Source organism: Pseudopipra pipra, chromosome 7, assembly GCF_036250125.1.
Source record: "Pseudopipra pipra isolate bDixPip1 chromosome 7, bDixPip1.hap1, whole genome shotgun sequence".
Taxonomy (NCBI): domain Eukaryota; kingdom Metazoa; phylum Chordata; class Aves; order Passeriformes; family Pipridae; genus Pseudopipra; species Pseudopipra pipra.
The window spans coordinates 14,947,204-14,960,587 of record NC_087555.1 but is presented as its reverse complement, the minus strand read 5'-3'; the positions used below and the strand labels follow the sequence as shown (position 1 = coordinate 14,960,587).

Sequence of the window (13,384 nt, the reverse complement as noted above, 5' to 3'; positions counted from 1 at the left end):
CATTATGATTTTTTTCTGGATCTTGCAAAAGAGAAGACATATGTTTTGAACAAAACAAAGGCCTCCCTGCTGAGATTTTAGGCATATTTTTTTCCTTGTTTAAATGGTTGCCTGAGAACTGCTTTCTTAATAAGGCTGCGTTTCACAAAGTTATTAAGTAATAGGATTCATTTTTGTGTAGTTTTAAGTTTCCCGGTTGAAATCTCCATGGCTCTGAATACCTTCCTTTTTTCTATTGGAAGGCGCAAGAAGTACTTCCATGAGTAGTGGCATGGTGAAGTCTGGAGTAGGTTCTGGCAAGGTCTGGGTCCTTCTGCTGGAGGATTGGTGGCTTGTGGGAAATGGTAGGGTGGCAGATGACAGTCCTTGTGCGCTGATCTTGTGACACATTTTTCTAAATGTATTTTGCTTGTTCTTTATATTCAAGTGAGGGCCCAAGAGTTCTGAATGGAAAAAGATAGTAGTGTAAAGGTGGTCAAAGGTGTTTTCACACAGTAATTTTAGTGTTTTGTCAAAGAGGAACTGAAGACTGTGTTGTCACAGGATGTGATTTCCAGGTCTTTTTGCATGCTGAGTGTAACCAGAGGGGAGTCCTGCACTCTGGGTGGGAGGTGCTACCCAAGGATCACTGTTCTCCTGCAGGAGCATTGCTGAATACCTGATGAAAGTTGGTTCAGGGGGAGGTATGATTCACTCCTTCAATCAGTATAGGCTGTTAGAGTGGAGGAAAAAACCAAACAACAAAACCACGTCCTTCATGTGCAGTGTATATAGCTTGGGCATTTTAAGCGCCGGAACATATTCCAGTTGGCTGACTAATGTTCATCTCCTCTTCCCAACAGATTCAGAGTACAGAGGGGGATCTACCACACGTTCCAGCTACGCACCAGCTAGCGGTGACCAAATCAAGGAAAGGTGAGTAGACTTCAACTGCTGGGAGACAGCCAACTGCTGATTGTTCTTCCACCTCTGAAAGGCTGATTCATATATTTTAAACTTCTAAAGTTTCTTTTCTCTTTATAAATAAAAAAGATCTGAATTTTTTGGTTTTCTTTTTTTTGGTTGGTTGGTTTTTTGATAAATCACAGAACATTACTACAAAGTGGCAACCAAATTATAGACAAGACAACAGCCCTATAACCTCACTGGCTGTTCTCACTGCTGTACAACTGATGATAGCTCAGATGACCTGAAATGTTAATTCAGATTATGTGGAATTTTTTTTTTTCCCTAGTCGATCCTGTAATTTAAGATACCCATTTAAACTAAAATTACATTGTTTTAAACCTAAATTGCATGGTACGTGTAGGTTTTTCCTATGCACTACTGCTCTGTCTGCAGGCTGGCTGCACAGAAGACTAGTGTCTCTACACCCACATGGAAATTTTAGTCCTTCACAGGGGAAACACTGCACTGGCTCTTGTGGCTCACTTAGTTGTGCTTTCATCTCAAATTCTTATTTATGTGTTTTATGGCTTGGGAGGGGGAAAAAGTTGATCTTTAAGTTCATTTCGTGATTGTTACTTTGCCCCATGTTAGCAAGTGAAGTCTGTTCTAGCTAATACATGTAATAAAAGAAGAAATAGAGCTTGTTGCACTTAGTAGATGTTTAGCTGCAATGCAGTTTCTTGCTGAAACATGACTACCATCTCTAGACAATAAGGAGAGGCAGAAAAACCTGTCTTAAGAAACAGAGATGATCTTACTTGTATTTTCACAAATGAACTGACACTTGTGAGCTGTCAGCTGAATTGCATTAACATGGTTGAGAATGCTCTGGACTGAGTGCTGGAGGTTAATGCCTGGTTATTGGTGATAGTTTGTGCTGCTATTTCATCAGTGCTTTGCTCAACCCAGCATTGTACTCACTAGGCTTCCTCTAGTACAAACATAGACTCCTAAGAAGGACTGCCAGAAACTGCATCTCTAGCTGTTCCCTTAGCTGTATTTTGGAGTTCGTTACTACATGCTTTAAGTGATTACATGAAAAGAGAGATGCACTTTTTACAGGGCAGGTCTCTTGTTTGTTTGGCCTTGTCAGTTGCAGGAAGAGCTTTTCAGAGAAGAGCAGCTTAAGGAACCAGGAGCTGCAGTCAGGGAGAAGAAAAATTAATTTTTTCATCTTCTGAAATGCTAGTTTTGTGTTCTGTTCCCAGTAGTTATTTTGCCTTCTTCTTCCACCATGCAAGGGTCAGATGGTTCTGTGTTATCTGCTGAAAGGTACCAGCAGTTCCAGCAATGGGACTTCAGTAAAATAGAAGCAGAGTATGCTGGCTCATGTTTCCCATGCAGTATGTCCCACCCGTTTCTGAATACACTTGGCATACATTAATGGTGACATTTTATTATGATGCAAGCATTGCCTGAAGTTTTCTGGGACTTAAGAATATGGATGCCTGCACATTTGCTGAAAGTTAGTCTGAGACCAGCATTTTATTTCACCTGGAGAATGTGGAAATCTTGGGACTTTGTTCTGTGTAGGTTTCAGTAAAATTGCCAAGAGGAAGACCATTTGATGGAGAACTTATCCAAAACATTTAAAAAACTATAGCCTTTTTTTTTTTTTTTTTTGCAAGTTGTCCAACATGAGACAACATAGAGGCCTGTTTTCTCAGAGAGTGAAGGTTCACCAAGTTTAAAGGCATCCAAAGTTAATGACCTCTTATTAAAAATGCTGGCCATTGTGTCTGAATGTGAAATGCCACTCTCATTAGCAATCTCATGAGGTGGGATTAGCATGAAATTCAAGCACAGGTCTTCTGGTGCAATGTTGATTTCAGTTTATGATCCTCATACAAACCCACCTTTTTCAGTGGCGTTGGCTCTACTGTGCATAAGCACTTATAAACAAAAAATTTGTTCCAGTTGAGTGCTTCCCCTGAAGGAATACTTAAGTACTTTTTTATTTTTCCTTGTGAGGGTACTTCTGTGTCAATTAGCAGGTTGAGCGTTGGTTCTTTATAACAGACTGTTATAAACCTTGCTGTGTCATTTTACATTTAAACAGAGGGCTGTGGATGCTTCCTCTGACATTTTACAACAGTTTGTAAGGCATTTTAAGAAGGCCTTTAGTAAGTTGTAAAGTATTCAAATAAAAAAACCCAACAAAACAAACAAACAAAAAAAGATTGTCTTTCCTACTGAAATAGTCTAGAGACTTAAGATATTCTTGAACAACACAGTCTGTTGCTTCGGCTCACTCATTAAAGCATGTTTTTTATTTTCAGATTAGCTTTATCTATAAGTGGTAAGCTTAGATTTTACAAAGTGACTTGCAAATGAATACTTTGCTATAGTACTGTCTTTTATGTTAAAGCCTTTATAAAGTATACAAGAAATTCTGTATTGTAGTAACTAGTGTTATGTAGTTTTCAGGTTATGTCTTCCAGATTATATTGGACTATACTAGTTTATGCATTATGCCCAAACCTGGCATTCTGGTTTTGTTGTTGCAGACCTCAAATGCAGATGTATTTTTGTACATGTGGGTTTTTTCAGGAACACAGTAGAGAAGAATGAAAACCTTCAGGTACTTTGCACTGTAAACATACAGCACTACTAAATGTCCACTATAAAAAAAAGCTTATTGAAAAGTTATCTGGTAGAAAGATTTGTTAGTTTGAAAACAAAATTCTTCCTGACAAAGTTATACAGCAGCACCTTCCATTCCAAAAAATGCCCAACAAAGAAGACAAATATAGGTACAATGCCTAGAGGACAAAGTATTCTTGAGGCATTGTAATTTGTGAGTCTCTGGTTGTTGACGTCAATGGCTCTGTGAAATTTTGAGTAGCCACAGACCCGGGGTTTTTTTAAGGCATCTGACATTGATAGTGATTAATTTTGAAAATTTAGCTTTTGAAAGGGAAGAAAGCACATCATCAGCACTTCCTGTCCTTAATATAATGTTGTATTTATATCTCTCTATGGGTGCAGCTCCACAGGAGATTGGAGATGGGGGAGTAAGAAGAAAACATCTGGAATAGATTTAGTATTTGTGGGAGTCTGTGCTTATCTGTCCAGATGCTAGATCTGTCTCAGTCCAGGGACTGAGAGTTTTTGCAGCAGGGCTGCCTACTGGGCTGGTTTTGTTAGTGCTGTGGTGCAGGGTGTGATCAATATGTGAAAAAGGGACAGGTGATATTTAGTCCCGTAATGGGACTAAAGTTGGGAATGTTATTTTAATTTATTAATTATCTCAGAACATACAAAGTTCATTAGATCTTTCCCAATAGTGCAGGCACAAGAAATGTAAATGTTAAAGCTTAATGAACAGTTTCCAGGTATTTTTTCTCCTTTTCTATGTGAGCAGTTGAGTGACACAGAAGGAGTGAGACTGACAGTCCATTGGTGGCTGATTATTATGTTACAATAGATGAATTATTCAGTTCTTTGATAGGGATTCTCTGATGAACCTGTGTTCTCATGTTTTGTAAACCACAGACTTCATCATCTGTTTCTTCATCATCTGTTCTTTGTTTAGAACTTTTTCAGCTTATTTAATGTATTTATGAATACCCACATTTCTTCTTCGCTGAAGTACCTAAATATACTTTGATTTTATTTTTTATGGAGCTTAGAACAGCAGTCTAAGGGGCATTTTCATTTGTGTTCTGTTTAACTGGGATAAGAGTTTGATTGTTCCTTCTGGTTTTGTTCATCTTAGCTGGTTCCTTCTCCCACACTTTCCTTATTATGCTGCCCCAGGCCTCCTCCCACTAGTTCAGAAGTGTGTAGTAGCTTTTGGGTGCAGTGATCTTTTTTCAGAAGGTACAGTTGTCTTGGGGTTATGCAGGGCAAGGGATGATTCCAGGTTGGCCCCTACTACCCAGCCTTTGGTGCTGAGTTTTCTGCATATGAGGTGAAAAGGGGAGAGCCCTATCTTATCAAAAACTCTGTCTCTTAAGATGCTCCATTGCCAGGAGGCATTTTAATCAAGATCTGAATGTAACTCTGTATCTTTTTAAAAAATGTTTTCAATTTTCCCCTTCTTTGCTTGAATCTGAGAGATATTCAGGTGCCATAGAGCAGATTGTATAGCTGGTTCAGTAGTTGACAGGGAGGGTGGATACCGTTTTGTATCCGTATATCCCAGCATAGTAGCTGTTATTTCCAGTCTTTACAGAACCAAACCTTGTCATTTTGCTACTGAAGTAGTAGAGATTCCTGTTCTTTATAAGTTTTGACTGCATTTACATCATAGTGGTATGATGGAGAACTCTGAGAATTTGTAAAAGACAAGGGTAAGGTGTGGTAGATGACTGCTCATAGTTAGAAAACGTGTCTTCTCTGATTTGCTTTAAAATGTTCAAAGTAGCAGCTCTGTAACACAGAAAGCAAGGGATGACTGTATTAAGGGGATGTCTCCTTAGGTGGAACCAAGGTAGTATGAATTTGTTCGTATTGTGCCAGTCTCTTGGCGTGCATAAAGACAATGAGGCAGCTGTGATGCCTCAGCTTTAGGCTGACCTGTTGACTGGCAGTGTGTGTTGTGTAAGGCTGTCAAAGCATGTGCGTAAATAACAAATGCTATAAAAAATTATCCAAAACCTGATTTTAACTTTTTTACTGTGTCTCTGAGAAGACCAAGCATTGATTTGAGGAAACATATAGATGTAATTTTCATTTTTATAGCTGAAAAGGAAATATTGACTGTGAAGGAAATAGAGCAGCAGGTCAGTATTTCTCTTGAGCAGCAATAAACTTCATGTGCATTAAAACAGATGCCAGTATGTGCACTGGTGAGTTACTTTGTCTGACCTAGTTGGAATCTCTCCCCTAAGAGAGGCTAAGGCTTTCACCAGTAGTGCTTTTTTCTCTTAAATTAGAATTCACCACATAGGAAAAGAGACAGAGAAGAGGCCAAAGTAGGTAACTGTTCTCCTTGAAGGAGGTAACAGCTTCCCACCAGCCTCAGCTGTAGTGACAACCTGTTCATGTCATGCTCTTTCAGCCGTATTAATTGTATTGGGCAGTTAATAAGATCTAGTCCAGTTCTCAGGGAAGTAATTTCCATTGTCTTTACTGGGAGTTGGGTGGGGATGTCTGTCTTTAGGTAGAAAAGTTGTTTATCCTCGCAGGATATTGTGGCTACCATGATAACAGAACAGCAGCACAATTTGAAAGGCACTCCCTAAAAGCTGTGTGAAATCACTGATACAGAAGCTTAGCAGGCAGTTTGCCTCTCCCCTGGCGTTCACAAACTGTGCAGGCTCTTATTTCTGCGTTAGTGCAATGTTCATCAAAACTAATACTAAATAAAATGAGTTTTGAGTATCCAACAGTTTCAAAACAGTTTTCATCATGCATTCCAATGCATTGAGCTGTGAACTGGGATTAATTATATGATGACATTTAAGTGGTTGAAGGAATGTGGGGCGAAATTCTGCATTAAGCCTCTGAGAAGACAGCAGCAAGCTCTTGCCCAAGGGTGAAGAGGAGTAGGTGGCAGGGGTCTAAAGGCTAGAGGCCACTGTGGTTGCTTCCTATCTCCAAGCCTGTACACTTTTCCTGAGACCTAGAGGTGAGATAAGGTTGTCACCCATGCTGCCCTCAGGCCGAGCAAAATGTTTATGGTGCTGTAAGGTAAACTCACACTTGGTGGGTGCTTCCTGTTTCCCGTTGGGAACAATATACATGCAGTAGTGTACTGCAGAGCTTGCTGAGATCTCCTTAAAGCAGCTTTATGAGTCCACTACTTGCACCAGAGAAAGTCACTCCTGGGAAACACTGAGGATTTTAGAGCCTCTTTAGGCTATTTTAACACTTACCTAATGTAAGTAGAAAGGAACAAGCAGGAGAATTTTATCTTGCCATGTATAAAATGAGCGCTGGGAATGTGCTTTGGCAGATTGCCCATTGATGTGTAAAGGGATGTTTTGTATTTTGTATTTGTTCGCTAAACCAGCAGAGGACCATCTCCAGCACTTGGCAGAGGCCCCTGCATCTCCCTGCTCATGTGATGCTGTTCCTTTGGGTGTATGGGGTGGTGTAAGCTGGTAGGAGAAGAGGGATCTCCTTTATCTCTGTGATTAGGAGGGGTGTCAAATCTGTCCTTGCCAACACAAAAGCAACTCCTCCACTGGCTGCATGTGAATTAACCAGTGATGCAGTTTTGTTGAAGGGGAACTCCAGCTCTGACAATATCTGCAGAGTGTTTTTTTTCCACAGCACAGGAAAGAAAAATGTAAAAGGTGGCTTCTCTTCCACTGCTGCTTGAAGTTTCAGAAGTAGGGCTTTGCGTGAGAGAGGTTTTGCTTGAAGCAAACAAGTTGTTTCTCTGTATTGTTCAAAGTGGAACTTGAAAAGGAATTGTTATCCACTTAATGTTACTTTGATGTAAAAGGAAAGCACATACTGAATGTGATTGGGCTTGAAAGGCTGTGATTTGTAAAGTAATTACAGTTGTATTTTGCTTGCTTTAAACAGACCAGCTGTTACGGACAGCGAGTCAGCACTCCGACAGCAGTGGCTTTGCTGAGGACTCCTCCACAGATTGTTCTCCATTTAATCAGCTTCAGGTAAGGTTCTCCTAATGTGGTTGAAATATGAATGATTATTGTGGGACAGAAGGGACCTGGAAGGACAGGAGGGATGTTGATGTTTGCTATTGTGACCATCAGTCTAGGTCCTATAAAATTACAGTTTTCAGAGCTGGACCTGCCAAGTCCTGTACAGAACTGTGTTCAAATTTGAAAGCCTTTCTGATAGGTTAATCTGGATATACTTGGGTCTAGAATAAGATCTAAATTCAGTATGTCCTCTTTGCTGTTTCTGGAGTATCTTTTCTCACTATCTGAGGTTCCAGCATTGTAGTCCATTTCTCTCATGACTGTAGTGGGTAGAGATTAAGGTTATGATTGCTATTCTGCTGATCATTTCAATTTTTGTATCATTTTTGCCTTCCTGCTCTTCCCCCACCTCTGTATTTTTCTTTTTTTTTTTTTTAAATTAGCAACTGATAGAAAGTGAAAACAATTTCATACTAACTTTACTGTGAAGGTAGACTACTTTTAGTCAATCTGAGCTTCCACACCTTTTCTCCTTCCAGTTCCTTTGATCTCTGTCCCAGACCTTGCTGTGATACTGACCAGAGACTGCATGTCTTAGGGAAAGCTTTTGTTCCAGCATGGTGTTTAGGTGTCTGCTCAATGCACATGTTTGCACAGCATTGTATCTGATATTTTGGAGAGCTGTTCTCTTGCTTCTCCTCAAACATTTGCACAGTAATAGCCATGATGTGGTTGGCCTGCCAGTAGACAGAGAAAAGCCTTGAGTCACACCCTGGCCCCAAGGCCATCAGTTAGCTGTCTGGGACTTAAACCGAAGCTTGAAGGAATAGAGAGATGGGATTCTGGGTACCTTCAGTAGTTTCATTTCTGTGGCTTGCATCTGCTGAACTTTTTTTTGCTGTATGTTTTTTCCCATGTGGGACACCAAGCGTTTTAAAAGCTGTTTGGCAGTTATTAGGAAGAGATTTTTCACTATCCCCATGCATCAGTGTTGCTTTTCCCTTTTGGTACTGGTATTCTGTGCTTTCCAATTTTGTAGTTTTTCAACTGAGTACCAAAATAAAAACCAAGACAGTGCTAGTCTTTGTGTGTCCCTTAAACATAAGCTTATGCTTTCCAAGAGAAGAAAGTGAATAAAGGAAATTATAAGCCTGAGTCTCTGCAAAGGCATAATAGTCTGAGTTGTTCTGCTCTCTACTAAACCATGGCTGCACTGAAGTTGACAGGCATGTTGAAAGGTGAATCAGATTAGAGTTGGTCACTCCTGATCTTTATATTGGTTGCAACCTGATTAAGAGTCCATTAAAACCATGTTGCAGCTAAGTTGCCCCTTCACTGGAATACTGGTGGAGTTTATCTGTGTTTATCTGATATCTGTGTTGGCTGTGAAGGGAAGAGATTTTTCTGCTTTCTGTTATGCTGTTTTGAAAAGGTGTATTGAGACTGCACAAGGTTTGTACCATGGAGTTGCTAGGCTCTCTTCTGCCACCTTCACTGCTTTATTGAGACAAAGTGCTGAGCTGAATTCAGAAAATGGGTGAATGATGAGGCATGGGGTAATGAGAACTTGGCAGCTAGTGAAGAGAACCTGTGAAAAGATGAAGGGGATACAGAGGAGTCTATATTGTTTCTTAAAAGTATGGTAAGTTAGTGCCATCTACTGTTAAATAATTGACTCTAGCAGCCATAGCTTATCTCTGAAACTCAGAAGAAAACTCAAAATTTGAACTACATTGCCTTTCATCTCTGACTTCAAAAATAAAAATTTCCGAGGGAGATTTTTATATTGAGATGGGATATTCTGCGAGGGAGTTTCATGTTGCCAAAGAAACTAGAGAATTCTCCATCCAAGTTCATGAAGTTTTACTTGCCTTACTCATAACTGAACAATGCGATGGAGGATTAGAGACCCAGATATAGACACACATAGCCCACGTGATTTCACCTAGACATTATAATCTTTTATTCTTATAATAGTTTTAATTTGAAAAGTATCTGAATGTGCACAGTCATAATATTTTGTGGCTGTGTTCTTAAGTGCAATGCATACTTACAAAGATGACCTTTGTGACTGAAATCTTCTAGGTGGTTGGAGAAGGAACTATATATAGCCTGGCATACACCATACGTAATGTCTTTGTAAGGAACTAATAATTAATATCCTAACGGCAGTGAGAGCTGTAAAAATCAGAGATGGGAGAATTTTTAGTTCATGCACCAACTATGGTAAACTTGCAAGACTGTACTTTATAGTTCTCTTAGGAAAATGTCTTGTCCGCTTTACACCAGTCGGTCAGGCCAACCTAAAGAATATGCATAGACCTCTTTTTTCCTTTCTCATAAAAATGCTTTTCCTGCCATTTGTTACCTGTTAAATTGGCTCCCTTACACGTGCTCTGGTTTAAACTGTGATTTAGAATGAAAAGGGGAAGAAGTATCAGGAGAAAGGAAGGAAGGATGAGCTAATAGTACTGAATGCAGTCTTCTATTGAGATTAGCATCCTAATGTGAGATTATCAGTCTTCAACAATTCTGTAACTTAAAACAGGGCAGACTGGTTTTCCCATTCTTAGTGTTGTCCTGTAACAGTAGTTTCACTACAGTCTGCAGTTCTCCTCACTTCTCTGGATACATTTCCTAATACCACCCTTCATTTCACCACTGTGAACCTTTGTATATGGGAGATGCTATGTACCGTCACCCAGCTATCCATTAGTCATCATTCCCTAAAATACTAGCATTTTACTCTTTTACCCTACTGCCACTTCTATTCTTCTGGCAATATAGAAGTTATTGTCAAATCAAAAGAATGTGTGAAGTGTTTTCTCTTTAAAAAAGAAAAAAATCTTCTGGTGACATACTTGACTGTGCTTGTAATGTATCTGATATCATGGTTTCTTTGTTCTCCTTCACTGTGTCTCTTGCACACTAACTGCATTAGTCTTTCTGCTCCCCACTCCAATGCCCAATGAATATGGAATTGGAGAAGGCAGTAGTTGAGTCTCCAGTATGTTCACTCCTTTGCTGTCTCTTATGTGTCCTAGGTTCAGGAGTCTTTGCAGGGCATGGGAAGCAGTGCTGACAGCTGTGACAGTGAGACAACTGTGACGTCACATAGTGAGGAACAGAAGACACCGATAGCCAAGGAACTGCCGTGTTTCAATAAGTTTGAGGAGGAGGAAGAAGATGATGATGAAGAGGAGGACGAGGATGATGATGATGAAGAGGATATTATCTCTCAAGTAGAGAGACGAAAGGTAGGGGCACCTTCTGGTAACAGGAGTGAAGATAGAAAAACTATTGACTATAAAACGGAAAAAAATCAAGGACAAGAAAGCAAGTCATCTCATATATCAGAGACAGTCCAAGGGGAGGTCGGCTCTAAAGAGGAAGACATTTCCAACAAGGAAAAAGAATTGGACCTGCTGGAGGAAGGCAGTGTGTTTGAGTTTCCTCAGTACCACACACACCATATCCTCAGGTCAATGGAGTCTTTGGAAGGTGATAGTTCCTCCACATCACCTGTAGACAGAGTTCAAGTCGCCTTGCAAAGAGCCGAGATGAGGATCATCAGCTCATCTTCTGATTCCAGGGCCAGATGCACTCTGCTTAAGTCAAAAGATCATCTGAGGAAGCAGAGACTTTTGTTTGCTGAATCAGGCTATCCTCTGAGGCGCTCTCAGTCTCTCCCAACTGCACTGCTGAATCCAGTGAAAGTGGTGTCCTCTGTAAATGTCCAGTTAACTCCAGGAAAAGAGACGCTGTGCAGTCCTCCTTCTTTCACCTACAAGTACACACATGATGAGAAAGCAGCATCTGAGAATGACAAAAGCGAGGATGAGGCAGCCGCCAGCCAGCCGGTGTGCAAATCCACACTGTTTATTGCGCCTTCATCCTCCAAGAAAGAAGTGCCCCAGACTGGGCCCAACAGGCTGTCTGAGGAGCTCAGTCCCACCAGGGTACACAGCTGCCCGCTGCACACACCAGCACACATGTCCCAATCAACGTGCTCCCTCCACTCCCTCCCCACCGAGTGGCAGGACAGACCACTGTGCGAGCACATGAGAACGCTCAGCACCCACAGTGTCCCAAGCATCTCTGGCTCTTCCTTCAGTGCCATGCTTTCCCCCTTCAACTGTCCCTTCTTTCCAAGGCATACTGGAGTTCCTCATCGACCTCTTGCCGTCAACCCACCCTCCACTGTGGAGATGCAGCTACGCAGGGTCCTACATGACATCAGAAACTCTCTGCAGAACCTCTCACAGGTAAGAGGAAGCCAAATTTTGCCCCTGAAGAAAAGGGCATCTTATTTTTTGCTGCTGTTTTAGGAGCTTCTGTTTAAAGTGGCAAATTTAAAGTGTTTAAAGTGGGGAGTTTTAGGTTAGATATTAGCAAAAGGTTATTCACCCAGAGAGTGGTTGGACATTGAAACAGGCTCCTCAGGGAAGTGGTCACAGCACCAAGCCTGGCAGAGCTCAAGAAGCGTTTGGACAATGCTCTTAGGCACGTGTTGTGACTCTTGGTTTTCCTGTGCAGGGCCAGCAGTTGGGCTTGTGGCTCCTTTTCAAGTCAGGATATTCTGTGATTCTATGGTCATCTCTCCAGTGCGCCATTATTTTTGCATTTAATGCTTTCTTATTGCAATTGACTCAGATTGATTTGGATTTTTTTAAAATATTTTTTATTTTTTAGCTTTTATAGATATCCTTGGGTGGGAGGGAGGAACAGTGTACTCTTTATCAGCCATTAAGATGAGAGTCATTTGCTTTAGATTTAAAAATACATATTCATAGAATCACAGAGTGATCTGGTTAGTCCTTTGACTTTTCTTCTGCTCTTTGACATACTTCCTATCCAACTAATAAAAATGTATTTTCTCCTGGCAAGTCGCATAGCTTCACTTGTCATGTCACTGATTGATCTCTATCTGTTTCTGTGCTGTTTCATGCCAATTTTTTGCACTTTCAACGCTGGAGCTAGTCAACATGTTCCTGATATTATCAGTCATTTATTAAGAATTGATTTTGTCAGAGCATGTGAAATTTTGTCCATCTCCTCAGAAAAGAAATACTGAAGAATGTAAGCACATGTATTTTACCAATTTCTGCCTCACCTTCTGCTCCTCCCCTCCCAGTTGCGGCTGTCCCTTCTCTCCCATCCTGGTACCACTGTTTTCTTAGGTAGTGATCCAGTTTAGGAGCCTGCAAGCTCCTGCAGGAGGCTCTGTGGGCAGAGCAGTTCAGTCTCTCTTTATGAATAGACCTAGTTGTAGACCTACGATTTCTGTGGGTTTAGCCCAAGAACAGACACGTGCCTGGCTGCACCATATTGCAGATGGTAGGCTGTAGTGGGCTTTTTCTGGACCTGTTATTTTGTTAATTCTGCCATTTGTTAGAAGTTAGAGGTGAGTCCACTCTTCCTTTGGTTATACCATCTGGCCCTGTTTCTCAGAGCAAGTTTGGTACTGTGACCAGCTCTGCAGCAGGAAGCTGAGACCAACTGCATTTTAAGTCAGCCATTGCTCAAGGTAGTGGATGGTGTGCCTGGGAGGAAATATTTCCAGAATTTAACCTTCTTTGTAGAATTTCCTCATGTATACCGATTGCAGCCTTGATTTGTGTAAGGTTACAGTGTGCTACAGTACTTTTATGACATATACTATGGTAACTAAACGTACTGAAGAAGAAACCTCTGTATTAAACCAGAAATCATGCTAAAGATAGTTTAATTTAAAAATAGAAAAAAAAAATCACTAGAGGGGACAGTAACATCTCCTAGACCACTTCCTCCAACATATTTTGTCTAGACTAGTTCCATTTTGGGGGCTCGGCCCTTCTCGTTGCAGAGGTTTGTATGAAAATGTATTCCTTGTT

The 13,384-nt window shown here is 40.8% G+C and overlaps 1 protein-coding gene and 1 long non-coding RNA gene across 2 annotated transcripts in view; one reads left to right on the top strand and one right to left on the bottom strand.

The window, feature by feature from the left end:
- Positions 1 to 13,384, top strand: part of ITPRID2 (ITPR interacting domain containing 2) — a 41,778-nt gene that overhangs the window by 15,759 nt on the left and 12,635 nt on the right. The window contains exons 9-11 of the mRNA XM_064660675.1: positions 843 to 915; positions 7,429 to 7,520; positions 10,556 to 11,776. Of these exons, the coding sequence (XP_064516745.1) occupies positions 843 to 915; positions 7,429 to 7,520; positions 10,556 to 11,776 (1,386 nt within the window). The remainder of the gene's footprint in view (positions 1 to 842; positions 916 to 7,428; positions 7,521 to 10,555; positions 11,777 to 13,384) is intronic.
- LOC135417085 (uncharacterized) lies at positions 8,974 to 10,560 on the bottom strand. The gene is made up of 3 exons (XR_010431890.1): positions 10,373 to 10,560; positions 9,566 to 9,689; positions 8,974 to 9,099 (listed from the first exon to the last, which is right to left on the bottom strand). It is a non-coding gene; the product is annotated as an uncharacterized LOC135417085 (long non-coding RNA).